This window comes from Chaetodon auriga, chromosome 14 (genome assembly GCF_051107435.1).
Source record: "Chaetodon auriga isolate fChaAug3 chromosome 14, fChaAug3.hap1, whole genome shotgun sequence".
Lineage (NCBI taxonomy): Eukaryota > Metazoa > Chordata > Actinopteri > Chaetodontiformes > Chaetodontidae > Chaetodon > Chaetodon auriga.
This window is the reverse complement of record NC_135087.1, coordinates 15,279,154-15,298,500: the sequence shown is the minus strand read 5'-3', so window position 1 is coordinate 15,298,500 and position 19,347 is coordinate 15,279,154. Positions and strand designations below refer to the sequence as shown.

The window sequence follows — 19,347 nt, the reverse complement described above, 5'->3', positions numbered from 1 at the left end:
CACTACACTGAACACAAAACAAAACAAAACAAAACAAATTTAACATAACACAAATACCCAGAATAACTATTATAACTGGAATACCTTCAAATAATGTTCAAAACAGGGCAGTTATATTCACCTCCATATGAGATACCTGATACTTCATGGACGTAATCCGCAAACTATAACAATGTCAGTTAAACTGCAACTGTAACTGAGGGGTTGCTACGGGCAACAGATCATTCAACTGAAAATAACTGCTGGATGAATGACATATATCAAAACACATTCAGCTAATACTTTCCCTTGCACAGTCACATTCCAAGCTGTTAACGCTTTTATTTTGAAGGCAGAACTGCCTCATTTCTGGTCTTAATGTGCCTGAAGCCGTAAGTGATGTTGACTGCAGCCAATTATTCGGGCCCACCTCCCACACTCCCTATCCCATCAGCCGGACCTGACCTCCGGTGCACACAGTCCGTACTGGAAGTAAATTAACTCGGCTCCCCTGAGACAGTCGATGATTCTTGACAGTAGCAAAAAGTCGTCTGTGTCAGGAATCTAATCTATTATACCCTTGAGTTAATTATCAGGTTTATCTGATAACTGATCAAACGATGTCCAGTCCTCTCGGTGGCTGCCTGGGGCGTTAAGAAATGTGACAAAGGTTTGGAGGCATAGTATTGGACGTTCAGTGCACTGTGATCCAGATCACTGTGCTTCATTTCTCTCAGTGCAAAGCAGAGGGAACTTGAAGAAACTGGGCCTTCTATCAGGGAGACCACTGAGCAATCAGCACCATGGGTCCTCAAGTGACAAGATTATGCAGATGGGCTGCTTTTCCAGCCCTCTGCAAAAATAATGGTTACACATCACACCACTTTGTTTAGACTGAGCAGTATAAGATGTTGAGCAAATATTGAGTGCTCACCATGAATTGTCCACAACTCTCTTGCTGGGCTAGTTGAACAGGATCATGAAACACATCAAATGGAATCAGGCTCCTAAAGTCAACATGATTGTCACGTTTCATGTATTGTTGTGTATTCATGTGAATACAACAAGTGATTTTCAACCATGATGTCAGCCACAAACTGACCCTTAACCTACTAGTTCCTTACAGTCCTCTATTAAGGGTGAGTCTTGTCTCAGTCATTATAGGATTTAGTTCTTGTCATGGTTCTCCTGGAGAGAAACAAAGGTCATTACGAGTGACATGATGTGCTGATCATACTTCACTACTACTACACTACTATAGCAGCTCTTCAGGATGAACATCCTTTTTGGACACTCTGGGGTGACTGAGTAATCATGATATTTCCAAACAGTTTGCATAATAACATGCAGTTCTTTCATAACCTTTAATTTACCTACCAGATTTTAGAGAAGGAGAGCTGCTCATAGACATGTAAGGACATGTTCCTGATTCTGCATCACCATGGATCCCACTGCCCACAGGAAACGCTGCAGTAATGGATTATCGTAGTTTAAAAACAGCTGTTATCACCAAACTGCAGACAGACCCGGATCCTGAAAACAAAAACACCACATTTTGGTTATTAAATAAAAATGAATTCTGCACAAATACACTAAATTTTGCCTCAAACACTCTTCTGTGAGACACCAGATGTTCATGTGCTTTCATACTTGACTGTTCAGCTGTTTGTTTGCCACTGCTGTGTAGTGATACAGTGGATCTGATCGGAACAGCTGTTTCTTTCTCTAAAAGTATTCATCTTACTGCACATCAAGTGTCCATGGATCCCAGTTTGGACACTGTACTGGCCTATAGTTTTTAAAACTAAAAAGATAAAAAATAATTACAAAAAATAACAATAAAGAAATGGTCCTGGGTGAAAATGTCTAACCAGTAGCCCTAACTTTCCTGTTTACGTTTACATTAAATGTGTCATCAGGCTTAAGCAGGACACAGCAGGATACCCATGTAAACAAAGGTGGAACCCAGCTAAAAACACAATGTCAACTCGTTATATTTCCTGTACCACTTTAATGTTGTACGCTGATACTGGCTTTCACGGATATGGACGTTTATGTTGGCAGATTTGCAATAAATAAACGTGATTCATAAATACTGAAAAGGGCTTGAGGTAGTTTTCAGAGTGTAGCTGTTACATAGTTTGTCCACCAGGGGACACTGTGCACTCGTTACAAAAACCTGATACATCAGCGTTGGTAGAATGCAACAGAGCAGATAAGTTTATTATGCAAATATAAATTGTTACAACTCATTGATATACAGATTTGTCAGTGTCAGTGAGTAAACATACTGCAAAGTCATTTCACACCTGAAATAAATTTGAAGATGAAATTACCAGCGCAGTGAAACAAATGGACGAATCACTCCCTAGCAGCCCTCAAAGGTACCATGAAGAGGTTAAAAACGAGCGGAAATGGTTACAGACTTTAAAAAGCCGATGTAAATGCTACGGCTTAAACATTTTCTGCGTGTACTCACAGGGCCCGAGAAAGCAGCGGAATAAAAACTACATTTCCCAGGTTGCAGTGTGCGTCTAAGTTGAAAGGTCAAAGACGACGTCAAACTCATGCTGCCTCAAGCTGGAATAACAACAAACAGTTCAGCTAGCCGAACGTTAACTTTGCGTTAACATTTGTTATTTTTCCTGTGTTGGTACTGTAGCTCGTTATAGGCAGACATGTCCGGAAAGGCCAAGGATATCCTACAGATGGACCTGTATGGTTTACTCGGCATTGAAAGTACTGCTACAACGAAAGAGGTGTGTAAATGAGGCTAACGTTAAGTTGACTCTTAAGCTAGTTCGTCATTAAACAGCCGTGACTGGTGAGTTAGCCGCCCTTCTTGGCAGTCTTCAGAATGTCCTTTTGCGAGACAGTTTATCCGAATCTTAGCTAGTTAACGTAAATGTTAAATAAGCTATAAATAGCTTGCTACCATAGCATGGAGCTTGTGAGAAGTGTGTGTGTGTGTGTGTGTGTGTGTGTGTATCGTGTGTGCTTGGATAATAAGGTAGCACAAGGAGTAATTTTTCGTAAAGACGGACGCCAGGTAAGTAAGGCGAGGACTCAAATGTTAGGTCCTGTTAGCAACAGACAGAAAAACCTGCTAATGAGTGAATCTCAAAGGTGTGATACACCGAAAGGGTCACTAGGTGTCGACGTCGCATCAGTCACCTCTTCAGTATCGCTCTGCGTGAATATACATTCAAGGGCTGCAACTAACGATTATTTTAGCCATCAATTCATCTGCCAGTTATTTTCTCGATTAATGGTTTGGTTTATGATATGTCAAAGAAAGTGAAAAATATTCTGCAGAGCCCGAGGAGACGTCATCAGATTTCCTATACTGCAAAGATACAATTATCACCATAATGGCAGGTCATTTTTCTGTTGATCAACAAATCAATAAATCGAGTGATTGTTTCATCTTCAAATTCCAAATCATTTGAATGTGAAATTGATTTATGGATTTGAGTCTGCCAACTCAACAAATATTCTGTAACCGAAACAAAACCAACGTATGTTATCACATATAAGTTAGGAGCAGTAATGGGAACACATCTGACAAGTAATACTATGGACAGCCTTTTGCATTGTTGATATACCTCTGCCAGCTATGAACAGAATTTTGCCTGAATGACATTTTGTTCCTACATGGATTTTGAACCAACTCTCTCCTTCATTTCCCACCGAGGAGCAGTTCTCCATGATCTCCTGAATCCAGCCTTTTTCCTACAACCACCTCTCCTCACTGTTTCCGGCGTATAGAATCCAACATATAGAGTCCACAGGCCTGAAGGGAAATTAGAATCACTGCCAAAGCAAGGGAAGAAGTTAATTTCTTAATTGGCGTTCAAAGCCTTGTCTTCCCCAGAGGATTATCCTGGAGGAAGTTAGTGGTTGTGGCTTGGGTGGAATTGAGACTCTGAGATGCAGAAGGCTGGTTCTGTGAGGTCTGTTGATGGTCGAGAGAGATAGTGAAGGGTGTGTGTGTGTGTGTGTGTGTGTAGCGCATTGAGTCTGCAGGGGCTCAAAAATTAATCAAGTGTGTGAAGAGAGATGTCATCAGATGGGCTACTTGTCCCAGTTGTTTGGCCCACTACTCAACCGCCACTATCAGGCATGTTGTTTATCACAGAGAGAGGGGAAGAATCCCATCTCAGAGCATGTTTATGTGGTCTTAGCCACAGCTTGTAAAGCGCTGTCTTGACGTAGGAGATTTGCGTTGTGTCTCTCCTCCCGTTTCTGTTTCGCATCTCTTTCTGTTATCACTGGTGTTGACCTTCTTCTGAGCTTGTCGCTCTTATACATGCTGGGGAAAATGGCATGTCAGGGTCTTTGATTGAATGCCTATGGATGATTGGGGTTTGCTTTATCCTTGCAGTGCTGAGGGAGGATGTTGCTGAAGGCTAGTCAGTATTTAAAGAGTTATGTGCATACATATCAGCAGGGCTTGGGTAATAATTGCCCAAGTGTGTGTTTTACCTACCACAGATTGCTTGGTGAAGCAGTGTCAACAGCCAAGACCACACAACATTTCTTGTGGTTTATTCAGCTACTTAAATTGTAGTGTATCTAGTGTGTTGCAGTGTGTGCACTAACTACATGCCTGCAGGATTTACTTCCAGACAGAGCATCCAAGAAGAGGTGATTGCATTACAATGTAATAGTGCATTGTAAGGTCATTCCTCTCAATGATAAGTTAGTTATCGGAGCGTCTGCTTAGTCAGGGAGGACAGATTAACATTATTATTGCATCATATGGGATTTTTGGTTGGGTTCACGAGCACATGAACAGTCAGTCCCAGTGTCTTGCTGTTTTCTCCTCGTTGCATCCACTTTTCTTCTTACTTTTATCTCCCCTTTCTCTGTGTGTTCATGTCTTCTTTGCCCCTATCCTTGCCCCTCTCCTTCCTTCTCCTTGTTGTTCCTTTTATTATTTCCTCCAGCTGATAATGTCCCGTAAATAGCAGAGCATTTTCATTAAGGAGGATGGGCCCATGGCAGATCAGACAGCTAATCAGCCACACAGGCTACGGGCCCTACCCGGACTGTGCTGTGGCTGCACCAGGACCAGTTTGTCAACTATAATTGGCACCAAAGACCAGTGTAATGAAGACAAGATGCGGGTGTGCAGTTAAGACTGTGGCAGGCAGGGATAAGGGAGGCATAGAGTCTTGTTCTTTGCCAGGCACTAACCATTAGGCTACTGTTGGCCTGCTGCTGTAAGATTGGAGTCTTTCCTTAATTTCTTGGTTCCTCCTTCCACAAACTGACATATGGGAAATAGTTGAGATTTCTGCAGTTCAGATTGTCTCATAAATGAGACAAGGAAAATGTGATAATCAAGAATAACTTAAACTGGAACCGATAGAAGATGAGGCAGCATGAAATCCCAACAGTTGTGCTCATTTGTAAGCATGAGGGACAGCAGTTGGTTTCAGCCCAGGAGTTCTTTTGGTTTTCTCTTACTCATAATTGATTCAAGAGCCAATCCTAAAAGGTCACGGTGAAGTGCACAAAGATAATGGCGTCGGTAATTGACTGGATTAGTCCTGTAAGAAGATGCCACTCTATCTGAGAGCTCTTATCCACACATGTGCTAACTTCTTCAAAAGTTGGCCTGCTTTGGCTTTTAGTTTGTAGGACCAAGGGGCTTCAGGGTCTTCCAGCATCAATTAAGGCTTGCGTGTCACGGCATTGATGGGAGTAATCATGTATTATTTAACAAAACAGCACTGGAGGCGCAGTAGAGACAAGGTATCGTGAAGGATGCTAGAGAGAGTGAAAAGGAAAAGACAGGAGGAGATGGAGAGAAAGGGAAGTTTGGATGATGAACTGAAATACAGAGAAGGATGTGTGTTACCTGTACCTTTAACTGAACTCGGTGAGACAAAGATGATGACGTGCAACATGGCTGCTGTCCACCAGGACGGCATTGATGATGACAGGTTGTACTTGTCAAACAGCCCAACCGGTCAGACTTTTGTCAGTGACGGTGTCAAACATCTGCTATGTTTACAGCAGATGTGGAGACATGTTTATCTTGTCAGCTGGCTGCAGGTGATGAAGAACATGAGAAGTAGAGTGAGTGTGACCTGAGGACATGGTTGGGGCTCTTAAAGGACCATAGCAGTGTTTTTGGCCCCCTGTACCGTGTTGCTTTGTTTTAGAAATCTTATGTATTTTTGTACCATTTCAAGAATCCATGGTTGAATTTTTTTTCATACCCTTTTGATACTTGCTTGCCAGTGCAGTAAGCATCACGATGCATTGGGTTTGTGTCAAAGTTGCATTAATTTTCTCAGGTAATGTCGTGCAGACTTCAATCTGCACTAACTGCATCACCACACAAAGTTTATGGAACACTGCCAGAAATGAATAATGACTCATTCACTGTGATGAACTACAAAACAAAAACATTGGTATAGTTGTTCAAAGCAGGCACTGCTTCTTTATGTGTTGTCAAACTGTGTAAGGCAGGGAGCTCTCCAACTGTTGTCACTGCCAACCATAATGGCTTTTCTTGCCTTTTTGCTTCATCTTGGTCCAGCGGAACAGCATTTGATTCATTTGTGTACTTGTCCTGTATACAGATGAATGACAGTAAATTTGAAGTTTTCATTTCCTTACCTGTGCCTTACCAAAAGTCTTCGGACAGATTTGGACAAAGCTATGATAGTGAGCACAGAGAAAAGGAAAGGGAGAAACAGGCAGAAGGAGGCTGAAAAGGAGAAGGAGAAGACTTAGGAAGCATAGTATGTGTTTGGCGCCAGTCCACAGCTGTGTGTCAGTCTTGATCTGTAGGAGACTCTGTGCCAAGCAGCCTGACTAAATATCTCTTAATGAAGTCTAGTCTCTTAAAGCCCCCTCAGTGAACCAAGTTCTCATTTACTCTTGGAACTATAAGGAGAAAAAAATCTGATGTTGACTGAGAGATAGAAGAAAGGAATTGTGACATTTAGGAACTGTCTGAGCCATGATAATCTCCAGAGGGCCCACTCGAGGCTTGTTGCTTTCATATGATCGGGTGGAGGCTTAGTTCTTGTACCTTGGGCAATGGGCATCCAGCCTAATGTGTCCAATGTGACTGTCATGGAGACTCACTGGAGTTGCTGTGTAAAAGGCCCGGACACTGATCGATTACACCATTCTGCTCAGTTCCCTCAGAGTTCAGTTTTGTTTTCCCCCCAGTAAAGTCAGCTCTGTATGTTTTGGCGTGTATTTGAGAGATAAAATTGTGCAAAACAACACACAGGGAAACACTGCATATGCCAGAGGACAAGGCTTCCAATGCAAACCTTTCCCAGACATGAAGAAAGGAGCTCCCAGATTCTGTGGCCCGTAGCGTACTGGCAGGAGACCCATTTGCGCAAAGGGGGGTATGTGAAAACACGCAGAACGTTGGCATGGCTGATTAAGACTAGTGAGAAAGTGTATGTCGGTGTGTGTGTTTGGATCTGAGCTTGGATGTATGAGGGATGTATGTGCCAAATCCTTAGCATGCAGTGCATACATGTGAGTGCAGAACGCTTCAGCGCTGCGCTCTACAGACCCCTCTGGTCTCCAAGGAAAGTTTTTCTGCTTCCCTTCTTTCTCCAGAGGAGCAGAGATCTAATGAAAACCACCTTGTCATTAACTGGTCCCTAGAAGGACCAATGAATGGTTAACATTCCAAGCAGTGACCCAGAGTTAAAAAATCAGCTATAACTAAAACCTCATATGACATTACAATACTCCAAAGTATTCTTTAGTTTTTCCACTTTGGTTCTTTGAGCCCCCCAGAAGTTTTGGCGACCAGCCTAAGATATTAATGGCGGCCCTCTCAGATTTGTTATAGACAATGGCACTCTGTTTGTGTATGTTATTGTATCATTTTTTTTTAAAGTTTGAATAAAGATGGACTAATACTAGGTTGCAGCTCAGGCCACATTTATCTTGCAAACTGGCAGTGGGCCTGAGAATAGTTTGGAATTCCTGTGCGGGTAATTCACTGTGCAGTATGTGCTGCGGTGGTTAGATTCCATTAACAACACGTCAAAAGGACACAAAGCAGAGGATCAGCTCAGGTGTTGATTTGATCCAACCAATTCAATTCCTGATTTTTGCTTAAATGCAGACCATATTTCACCCCCTGTGCTTTCATGTCAGACTGTAACCATTTGTGTCATTATTTGAATGGGACCCTCATTTTTATTCAGACTTTGGCTTTCTGGGCCAAGGACTACAGGACAGACATAATTGTTACTGAGAGTAAGAATTTAACTTTCACATGGCCAATGGCCATGCTTAAGTGGATGATTCGTTCTCTTTGTGTCCTAATCAACATTTTCCACTCAACATTACTCTAGGGTTTCTTCTGTTTTTCTCCTAGATCAAGAAAGCTTATCGACAGAAAGCCTTGACATGCCATCCAGACAAGAACCCAGACAACCCGAAAGCAGGTGAGTGAGAGCCAGTTAATGTGTTTATCTCATTCACACAGTAGAACTGGAACAAGATTTCTTATTTTTTTATGCAATTTCTTCATTGTTTCCTGAAGAAACGGCCTTAATCATCTTACCCAGCCACTATCAAGCTTCACGACCAAAAAGGAATACTGTAGAGTAGCACTCTCAGCAAGTTATTCCCTGCCAGACAGCCTAGCCACAGCGTTCTGTAGGAAGTCTAACCAGCGCCTGTCTCTCCCGCCGGCTTTCTCGCCAGACAGGACCAGCCATACACCACCAGCACCGCCTTTACCACCAATGTTTCCACACTCTGTCCCACCATGGCTTTATAAGTCCTTTCGTGGCCTGTTGCCAACCGGCATGTCAATAATTAGACCAGGAAATCTCAATGTAGCTTTTTGTCAAGACAGGGGGAAAAAAAGGCACCTTGGACAAAAGACTGGTCATGAGGCATGTTTTCAAGTGAGGTTTATGTGGTTGCTGGATGGTTCAGACAATTCCTGATTATGTCAGGGGGAAAAAAAGGGAAATTGGTGGTGCTGGGGGGTTGAGAGGGATAATACAAAAGCAGGGGGTCGGTTTCCCAGAAATGGAAAAGAAGTGGTTTGGAGGGCCTCAACACTTGAACCCGCACATGGACAGACTCGGTCTCTATCGCACGAGAGCGGAGCAAGTCTTGGGACTTGCTGCCCCTCAGGGGAAGGTTGTATGCATGTAAGAGGTGACTTGGGGGTCATGATTTCTCACTGACTAAAGACACCCCCCTACTATTCCCTCATTTTCCTCAGCCCCCCATGTTGTGACACTCTGAGCTGCCTAGTGGGCATGGCAGGTCTCCCCCAGTTGGATTTCATTCCAGCCCATTATATGCGTGTAGGTAACCTGACCGCCTCTGCTGGCAGCACGATCTCCAGAGCCTTCTGTTAGTGTGCACTGCCAGTCCCCACAGGGAGTAATAGTATCGGTCTGTTAGGCCTCCCATAAGTGAATGATTAAGCCTGGTTAGTATAGTGCAGTGGTGTGGCGGTTGTATGATGGGGAGTGGGATTGTGGTCTCCCTGTCTACATTTGTGTGTGCGTGTTAGATGACAACTGGGGAGGTGGAGTCTTGCGTGGTAGCGGTGATTGCGGCAGCCGCCCCTCGAGGTGCCCTAATGGTGTATAGATGGAAAGGCCCAGGGTCTGTGAGGGAGTGCACAGCTGTGTCATTGGAGAGAACGGGTTTCGTGAGACTTGCGGCATCTTTTAAAGCATGAAACGTCTCAGTTTGCTTCAGCCTTGTGCCCCAGCTTCAGCTTGAAGATATCATACTGAGCCCATAATATCTCTTTTGGCATAACCCCCCCATAGATGTTCACTCTCTTCATGTCAAGTTCCCAGTGTTATATCTTGATGAAATTGTAGTCATGTTTTTCTTTTTAAAGCTCCACATGTAAAACATTGTTTCCCAAAGTAAAAATACAAAAAAACTAAAGTGAAAAAGTGTTTCTGTGTGTATTCAGTAGCAGAATTGTCCATTTTCTTGGTTCTTTCCTCCCTTTCTCCTAGCGGAGCTCTTCCACCAGTTGTCCCAGGCTCTTGAGGTCCTAACTGATGCTGCTGCCAAGGTAAAACCGCTAAGGCCCCCAAACCTGTCATGAAAGTGCTGATATAGAGACACACACACAAACACAGTCCGTTCTGGTGTCTAATACTGTTTTCAGGCTGCCTATGATAAGATTTGTGCTGCCAAGAAACAAGCAGAAGAAAGAAACCGTAAACTAGACGACAAGAGGAAGAAAATTAAGCTGGGTGAGTCACTTTGCCGTTCTCACAGCTTTTCAAGGCCCTAGATTTACTCTTTATCAGAAACGATGAATGCATTAGAACATGTGAATGTATTTATCTATTGTATTAGTATATGTCAATGTATTTATTTAAATATATCTTCATTGTCATCAATATTCCAGAATTTACACATGTTTTTGTGGTAAGGACATCTGAATTGATTGCCCAGTATGAAATAAAATAAGAGCAGCTGTTAGAAAGTAAGCAGTTTATTTAGAATGGTTTTATTGTGCCAAAGAGATTCAGTATGAGTATAAGAAGGAGATACAGGCTTTGTGTGTGTGTGTGTGTGTGTGTGTGTGTGTGTGTGTGTGTGTGTGTGTGTGTTACAGACTTGGAGGCCAGAGAACGACATGCCGAAGCTCAGAGCCAGGAGGAGGCGCAGATTACTAGAACACTTGAAGAAGAGGTACGGAAATTTATAGAAACCATATGAGAGATGACACTGCATCAAACATTTAAGTGGAAAAAGATGTAGAAAATTAAAAATAAAAATATCACTACACAATAGACCTCAGTTGTGTACTGGGAAAAAGGTATTCCTGCACATCCAGGAAACTTTGAAGCACATCCAGGTGCTTTTATTCAGTTTTTTTCGTCAAAGACTTGGGTCAGGAACAAAGGCCCTATCTGAGAGAGGCTTTTTTTTCACTGCCATATCACAGTTATCTGTAAACCCATTAGGAGATGTTGCATGACTTGATGCACTTTGTTCAAAAAGCCAGTGATAAATAAAAATGATGTGCGTGCTTTCACAGTGAGTCAAGACATGTGCTCAATGTGCTTAATGCACATAGATTCGTTGCCACGTACCTTGGGGGAGGAGGTGACCAGTAGGTGGCACTGTTCCATTTTTTGTCTCATCCTGAGGTGTTATTATCTTAGACTGTGAGAGCCATACAGGTGGTGAATTACATCAGTGCTTAAGATAGAGTAAAAATGCGTGATTTGCTGTCACTGTGTACATTACTGTACTGTGTGTGTCTGTTTCGACCAGATCGCCCGTTTGAGAGAGGAAGGATCCAGGCAGCTCGAGGAGGAACAGAGGCTCATCAGAGAGCAGATCCAGAGAGAGAAAGAAGCGCAGCAGCAAACGGGAGGCTACACTCAGAGATGTATGTCCACTTCCAAGATTTAACGTAGTCCAGTCTGCTCCGGTCCAGATTAACCAAAGCAGTACAATGCAGTCCTGTTCTGCCTCGATGAACCATCCCGAAAACCTCAGCTGTGCGACCCCCTGAGTTTCCCAGCCATCGTACTGTCATCATACAGCAGTACCAGGCACCCTGTGGTTCACCAAATATTATTGACGTAACAAAAACAATAACTGAATATATATTTGAATCTATGTTTTGCTTGAAAAGACTTTGAAGAGGTCTATTTTAGTTCCTTGGCAGTAAGAAAACTTGGCAAGGAATACCACGCACGCACATGGTTGTCCATCAAACTTTTAACCTCTTGATAATATGTTTGCATTAAATCCTCTGTGTCTCCATTCTGGAGACATGAAGAAATTAAGAGTCTTGTAAAAGAAGACCGGGGAAGTGTGGGTATTTAAGGGAAGTACTGATTCTTGGCCCTACATAAGACCCCTTTTTGTGGCTGGACAATTACTCGTGCATAGTCAGCACGTCTTTTGAGTCTCTTCCATTTGCACGCACTCAGGCCTCCCCATCCCTCCCCTGCATCAACACTCTGTCTGTTCCATCTCGAGAGGCACACAGTGGATCATCGGGCTCATGCGTTTACCACGTGACAGCTGATTTAAAATGGTTTAAAATGTCCATCTTCATGAGTCCCTCGACTGCTATCTGCAATATATCTTGCCCCAACCAAACAATTGTTTCTTTGTCTTTTTTTCTTAGCTGCCTTTCTCATCTCTCCCCTCATGTTTTTTTTTTTTCTCAGACTCCGGAGTGGAGAGATGTTCTAAGAGCAATGTGACCCCCAAATTGAAGGTAAGGCTTTCAGCTATGAGGTTTTCAGACAGTGGATGAGACCGGGAAGAGAGGTCAGGCTGATTATTCTTGGAGAATAACGCAGTAAGATGGAAAAGAGGAAGAGGAGGGGGCGTCCCCCAGCATATTTAGAAAGAACTGCTCCATTTGAGTGAAAGGGCAGGCAGAACCTCAGTGGGGATTTTGATAGAACTTTAAACATTTGTAATTCATTATTTGGAGACCACATACGCAGTCTCAGCACTGAGTGCACAGGCTGTTCTAACGCCCATTCCTCCAGAGTAGGTCTGACGTTGTCAGGAGACCTGTAACTGTGCCAAGAGAGGCTTATTTTATTTCCTCCTGGAAACGACCGATCCTGCGCATATTAGCGGACACTGGGGATGTTAGCTAATATGTTTAGACATTAAATCTGGTTTTAGAATTTGATAGCCATCTAGTGCAGCAGTGTATTTCACGACATTTGTGTATTCAGTTAGAAAAACAAACAGCAGACGTAAGACTGACAGTATCAGGGGTCATGTTCAAGGACATGGGAACATTTCTTCACTGGTCTATCTTAAAGGCTGTTGGTTGTGTCTACTGTTAAGGATATTTTTTTAAAAATTTGCACCCAATTTTCTTTAAATTAATGTCTTTTTTGTGTTGTCTCTGGACAAGAACAGTGTTTTTTAATTATTTGCCGTGAAGTAAAAGTAAGCTTGTTCAAAATAGATTTTAGATTAAACAAATCTCTACTACTATTAAATATGTATTGTTCAGCAGAATTAACAACTGCATTGATGGATCGGAAACTACTGCAGTACATTTGACGTCAGATCGTTCCTTTAAAACAAATCTCAGCAACATTTCACAATATGACAGCTCTTTGAAATTTGATCATTTTCAAGTTAAGAGAACATCAAAAGCATGAAGAGCCATTTGGTTTCATTCCACGAATGTCTTTCTTATCTCTATGTTTACTGAAACTTGAAGCAGAGCAATGCAACATGTCCGTGTTGTGGTCTGAAACCATAGACATCATGCAAAAAGCATCTAATTGGAAGATTAATGGGTAAGAAGGTTATCAGTGGGTACAGGAGACTGCTCTTGGAAGGAGAATGTACATTTTCAAACGTAATTGTTGGTAAAGAGGCTATGTAGACATGGAAGTTCCCAGAAATCCTGTTCTTCTGACAGTGAGCAGAATGCTGGAGCTGAATCAACACTCGGGGCTTGCCATTTATAATACTACTTTAAGCAGTTTGTGTGAAATTGGCTGGACTCTGTTGTACTTTGTACATGGATTTGAAACGTTGCACAATATCACTTTTTCGGAGTGCAGGAACTCACGTCAGCATTTGGTGACAGGACTCCTTGCAAAATTAGATAGATTATCTTGTCTTTATTAGGAGCTGCTCATTCAACTCTTGTGCATAAATTAGCTGTACTGTAATGTTGTTCTCAGACAGCATTTACTCAGTGCAATATGGCAAGTATCAAGACTTAAGTAAAGACACAGAAACATTGTTACACAAGCAAATAATTTAACCTCAGTTTAAAAAAAACTATAACACATACCAGAGGAGGACTTCCTCTCTTTCTGCCCATGACAGAGTACCTTGGGCATCGACCTGCTTTGGATTACTCAGTCATTATGGTGTCTGGTGTTGTGCTTTATTCTGTGGAGCTATAGTTATGAAGGTGAGTCACCACGTATTGTCGGGTTCAGGGCTCCATGTGTTAATTTTCACCCTGTTTAGCTGTTCGGCACATTTGCTTTGAATGGAAATTGACTGCAGGTCTCACAGGTGGTGCTGCCGTGATGTTCCAAAATCTTAGCAATCTAATTTCTCCTGTAGCTCCAGTCTGCTCTGATGGTTATGGTAATCTGTGTGTCATCAGAGCCGAGCCTGCCTGGCATGCTTTGTCTCCTGGTCAGATGAGTTTAATCAATTGTGCTCTACTGATTAGACGTTACCGTGCACTTCTTTCATTCCTGAAAGCCCTCGTGACTAACGCGGGCCTCTCCTCTCTGTCTTCTTTCTTCATTCCAGTTGAAATGGAAGTCTAAAAAAGACGACGGGACGAATGGAGGCTACTCTGAGGGCGTTCTTGTCAAACTTCTACAAAAGGTACACATCCTGAAAATCAAATAAGCAGTACACAGAACACTTAACTTGGCTTGCCTTTAGGTAGTTTGAGACTACTGAGGAAGCTATCCCTTTAATATATCTGTCTCTATTAGGACATTACATGCAATGTTGTAAATTAACGAGCAGGGCTGCTTCACAGAAATGTTTGGATTTACAGGAATTTTGCATGTGAGGTCTTTAATTGACTGGATTAACCAAAAACAGACATCCCCATGTGGGTATTAATCTATGAATTGTTTCTCAATTACATTTTCCGGAAATTCACAATATCAGCATATGTAGTGCTATTGCGTTATAAAATTCCATACACAATATAATGATTAATTTATGTTATGATGAATTTAATCTTTTTATCCTGGCTGTCCCAAAGCAGAGCTCCACAGTAACAAATCTGCCTGCAGAGTCCGGCAGTATTTGAGGTCTGCATGACATCAGCCCTGTAGATTGTTTTATTCTTCCCCTTAAACAAGGCCCATTAAATTTTGTTGCAGTGAAAGTGCTGAGGGCAATGTTGTAGTGCCCTTTTAAAGCCATGCACGCCATTGTTTGTGCCCCTCTTACCAGGTGATTAAGCAGTGCCAAGGGAGGCATTAGGAAATGTGCTCTTCTCATGCAACCCAGTACCACCTTATGCTGTGATCCGTCACAAGGGCTTTTTGGCGGGGCAAAGGTTGGCCTGAAATGAGAATAGGGCAAGTGTCGCTGACGTCAAGCTGTGCAGAACAGGGCGTTTGAATCTTTTCCTCTGCACAAACCCAATCAGTATGGTCCCAGGCAGGAGGGCTGTGTCATAACGAAGGCCGTGGAAAAAAGTGTTGTTGCTTTTTATATTCTTAAGCAAAGGGAGAAATTTGTTTGAGATGGCAAGCTCCAGTGAGTGACAGTTAATGGTTTGGGCAAGTAGAAATAATAGCCACCGCTGTGTGGGAAAGCAAGTATAGCATGTGTATACTTGTGCATGCGTACGTGTGCGGACTTGTGTACTTTGGCCGCTTAAAATAATACATCTTCAGTTAAGGAGGAAAAACATGTTAAGATATTTATACTTTATGAAACAGAGGCCTTTTGAGAATTTCCTTTGTCACTGTTGGCTTGCTACAGACTGTCCTTAGTAAGCATTAGCATTCCTGGACTTTCCTGTTCCCAGAAAGCTGCATTTTCACAGGATGAGATTGTCAAAGGCCACGTCCCTCCTACTCTTTGCTCCCAAGCCCCTGCTTTAAGCGAGGAGAGGTTAATGATGGAAGGCCTCGTTAGAGGTGATACAAACCCTGAGGAATGTAGAGAGCCCATTGCTCTGCTCGTGCCTGTGAAGATGTGTATCTAGCCTTCCTCCTCTTCTCTTTGTCTCTCTTGGACAGACGTCAGGGAATGACTGAGATGCTCTTGGCCCTGCTCCCCTTTTTGGCCAACCTTTCCTCCCGGTTCTGACTTGTAGCTGGATGAGAGCCACATCTAATTTCAGCTTTCATGTCAAAAATATTGTTAATCAAATGTTGTCACTGTACAGGGAGTAGCCATAGTGCTGACATACAGTATCGCCTCTTGTCTCTTTTGAGAAGACACAGAGGTCTCATTTTTGTACGTGATGCTGCTTGAATGTTCTTTGCAGTATTACTGGCTCGATGCCAAACATGTGAACCCTATCATTAGAGATTAGGTTTAATAACCAAACGCATATTGAATCCCAACTTTTATTCCAGAAGTCTGTTAAATTCGCCCGTGTTTTCAGTTTTTCAGTCTGCATATGCTTTGTGTTTTCATGGTTCTGGGTTGTGCTGTGAAAGGAAATACTAATTTGAATGTTCTGCATCTCTCCTCTTCCTCCATTTGACTTTTATTTTACTCTCCCATTTCTTACCTCTAGTATGGGGATGTTTTGAATGTGATTGTATCGAGTAAGAAGAAAAGAAGCGCTGTGGTCGAATTTGCAACTGTGAGAGCAGCTGTAAGTACCTAACTCTTCCTCAGTCAGTGTCCTTATTCTGTTTGTAGAGTAATGAAAATCTTTTCCAAAGCAGACATTTACAGAGAACCACATTTGTTTGGCACTCACTTGCCTTGCAGTCTCAGGTCACCTGCTGAGTTTGATTATAACTAAGAGTGACACCTGTCACAGACTTCGCAGCCTCAGGACAGTTCCTGGGACCCAACCTGATGTTCAATCATGCTGTAGTGTAGACATCTCTGTGCTGATGGGAACCATTGGACAGAAGGACTTGAGCCGCCACATTGTTCCACACTGTCTGGATCCTCAGGCCCTCCATCGTGACGGTGTACTTCTTTTGTTGTGGCTTCCTCACAGAGACGTGCGGTTTCCCTCCAGAAACCAGTCTACAGGGATCTGGGCTCAGGTTCTGTGGTCTCTGCCTGCCCATATCCAGGTCACAGCTTTGCCCTGGGAGTTGGTTGAATTACAATCTACCTTTGTCCTTGTCTACATGTGCTTTTTATATGTATATTAGACCAACAGTCCAGTTCAAGTTTCAATTTATTCAAAAAACAGTTCAAATACAAGTACAGTCATTTAAACATGATGGAGATATGTGAGCTGGGACACCCTGAGCAATCTGAAGATTGAGAATAGGGCACCAGACACGAAGCAGACTAACATGTTTTGTGGTCCCAGCACAAATACCCAGTCATAAGATAGATACAACAGGAGTTCTACAGATTTCAGGATGAGGAGAATGTTTTTTTTTTTTTTTTGCCCTGATAAAATCCCAGCAGAGAAGCCAGCAGAACGTCCTCTCACAGATTATTTTGTCTTTTTAGGAGCTGGCAGTCAAGAATGAAAGTGGCCTGCATGAAAACCCCTTGAAGATTTCATGGCTTGAGGGAGAGCCCGAGGTTATCGCTCCAGCATCTCAGCCTGGCCAGTTCATGTCTTCACAGGTACCAGTATAACCTGACAATGCATGGTTGTAATTCCCTCCCTCTCTCATAAAGCATGTCAGCTCTATGTTACAAAATATTCCCATGTACACAGCTTCCAACACAAATACCATTGGCTAAACACTGTCCCAGAAGGAGAGGTATGTAAACCTTCTGAGGTTTTATTTTCATATCAGTGGTCCAAATATTGCCCCAATGCTTGCGCTCCTCTCGTCTGGCCTGGAACAATGTGTTTGGTTAAATGGACTTTGGTTTATTTGCTTTGGAGTGGTGAGGCGCTGGCCCGGCACTGGCCCAGAGCCCCTGGTCGGGACACTCATTAACATGCCTGACCTGGGAGACCCCAGGAATGCTGCGTTTCACACAGCAACCCAGAAGAAGCAGTGTGCAGTAATGGTAGCCTGGCACGTGAGACTGACTAAACGTCTGCATTGGTGCCAAGTGAGCCTGCATCTCTGTTGCTCTTGATAATAAGAGAAGTTTTTTTTTTGTAGATTTTCTTTGGATTATTGAGAGTTCAATATCTCTGGGAGTTTTTAGGAGGAATGTGGTTTTGAATTTGAAGAATTTGTGTTCTGCAGGCCAAACGTTTGCTGCGCAAAACTGGAATGCGTTACTGTGAAAAATGTTCTTGAACCATTTTCCCCCTGATGAGTTGCTTCTTGTTATTTGTACATCACAGTAGTCCGTGTTGCATTCTCACCCTTAATTGATTTTGCATGCCTAATGTTTTGTCTGTCGCTGGCAGCACACATGCAGACACCAAAGGCACATTACCTCTTTTCCTGTCCAAGGATAATCTAATTTCAGCGATATCCACTGAGAATCTGCAGAGTTTTTCTTTCTTATCATTTCATTAGTATGAAGTAATGCTTTTTTCCCCCTGCTTTGTCCATTTTACTTCTCCTAAGTTGTGATCTTTACCTGTGAGGGATTGTAGATCAGTAGACTCTTTCTGTCCACTTATCTGTGTCTCCAGAGCTGCTGCTGAACTCAGCTTCAACCCTCAGCCCAGTGCAGTGTCTCAGCCCCCTCGTCAAGGCTACGCGAGACACGGCCTGCACGCTGGGACTTGTCATACTAATCTCTTTAAATGTTATTATGGTAACCCGGTTTGCCTTACAGATATCCAAAGCTGATTGCTTCATCTTTTTTTTTTTTTTGTGCTGCCCCCGAGAATGAAAACAATACTGTGACTGAGTAATTTTCGCATTAGCCCTCAGTGAGAATACCTTTTGCTAAAGAGGCCCCACATGACATAATGGTTTAACCAGTGTAGATATTAGTAATGTTGTTCCACATCTGGCCTTGGGTCAGTGGACATGGGGGGCATTTGAGAAAGAAGCCAGAGCCTTGGAGGTCCTTCTCTTCGGACTCTATCTGGAATCTAAAAATCAGATTCCTCTCTTGTCCCCTATGTCTCCATTGCTCCCCTACAACAGCCAGCTGCAATCACATAGGAGCAGCTTGGGTGAGGACTTGCTTCTTTAACCTCATCAATCCAAACATGGTGCTCAGAGAGTCAGGGTCTCACTGTAGGGAGCTCAGAGACACAGACGTATGACTTCAGCCTTCAGACTACACTTCCAGCTCTGACGGCCTTAATAAATGAATCTGGATCCAATGTGTACAGTTCACACCACCAAAAAACTTCTAAAAGTTCAAAAAACAAACATGGAAAAAGCAGACAAAGGATTTGTGCACTGCACTGACAGCCCAAAGCAAATTTCATTTAACAGAGCAGTGTTTCAGAGATCGTCGACAGACGTTATCAAATAACCGTCACAGAGCAGAATAGCATATATAGATACAACCCATTCATCACTCAGGCGGCTGTAATCTGCAGAAGTGAAAGTCAGTCTGCTAACTGGACCAATCAGAGCAGAGCTGGGTCCCGAGCTGGATAATTCAATAATAATTTATCATAATTTTAATTTGCTGCGAGCTGTTAGTATAGTGTTTGGATTTTTTTTTTGCAGTGTCAAGGGCCTAATGGAGTGGGGCCCACAAATTCCCCTTGAAGACCCCCTCAGGGTCCAGACACCTTGAACATTGCTTACTTTGCCATGACGTGTTAGATTCTCACTGAGAGACACTGAGAAG

The 19,347-nt window shown here is 42.9% G+C and overlaps 1 protein-coding gene across 1 annotated transcript in view; it reads left to right on the top strand.

The window, feature by feature from the left end:
• The first annotated feature begins 2,515 nt into the window (after positions 1 to 2,515).
• The window catches only part of dnajc17 (DnaJ (Hsp40) homolog, subfamily C, member 17), a 32,015-nt gene continuing 15,183 nt past the window's right edge, over positions 2,516 to 19,347 (top strand). Inside the window, exons 1-10 of the mRNA XM_076749162.1 lie at positions 2,516 to 2,738; positions 8,354 to 8,423; positions 9,978 to 10,036; positions 10,133 to 10,220; positions 10,589 to 10,665; positions 11,254 to 11,371; positions 12,165 to 12,214; positions 14,251 to 14,328; positions 16,217 to 16,297; positions 17,125 to 17,244. Coding sequence (XP_076605277.1) covers positions 2,658 to 2,738; positions 8,354 to 8,423; positions 9,978 to 10,036; positions 10,133 to 10,220; positions 10,589 to 10,665; positions 11,254 to 11,371; positions 12,165 to 12,214; positions 14,251 to 14,328; positions 16,217 to 16,297; positions 17,125 to 17,244 — 822 coding nt within the window. The 5' untranslated portion in view covers positions 2,516 to 2,657. The remainder of the gene's footprint in view (positions 2,739 to 8,353; positions 8,424 to 9,977; positions 10,037 to 10,132; positions 10,221 to 10,588; positions 10,666 to 11,253; positions 11,372 to 12,164; positions 12,215 to 14,250; positions 14,329 to 16,216; positions 16,298 to 17,124; positions 17,245 to 19,347) is intronic.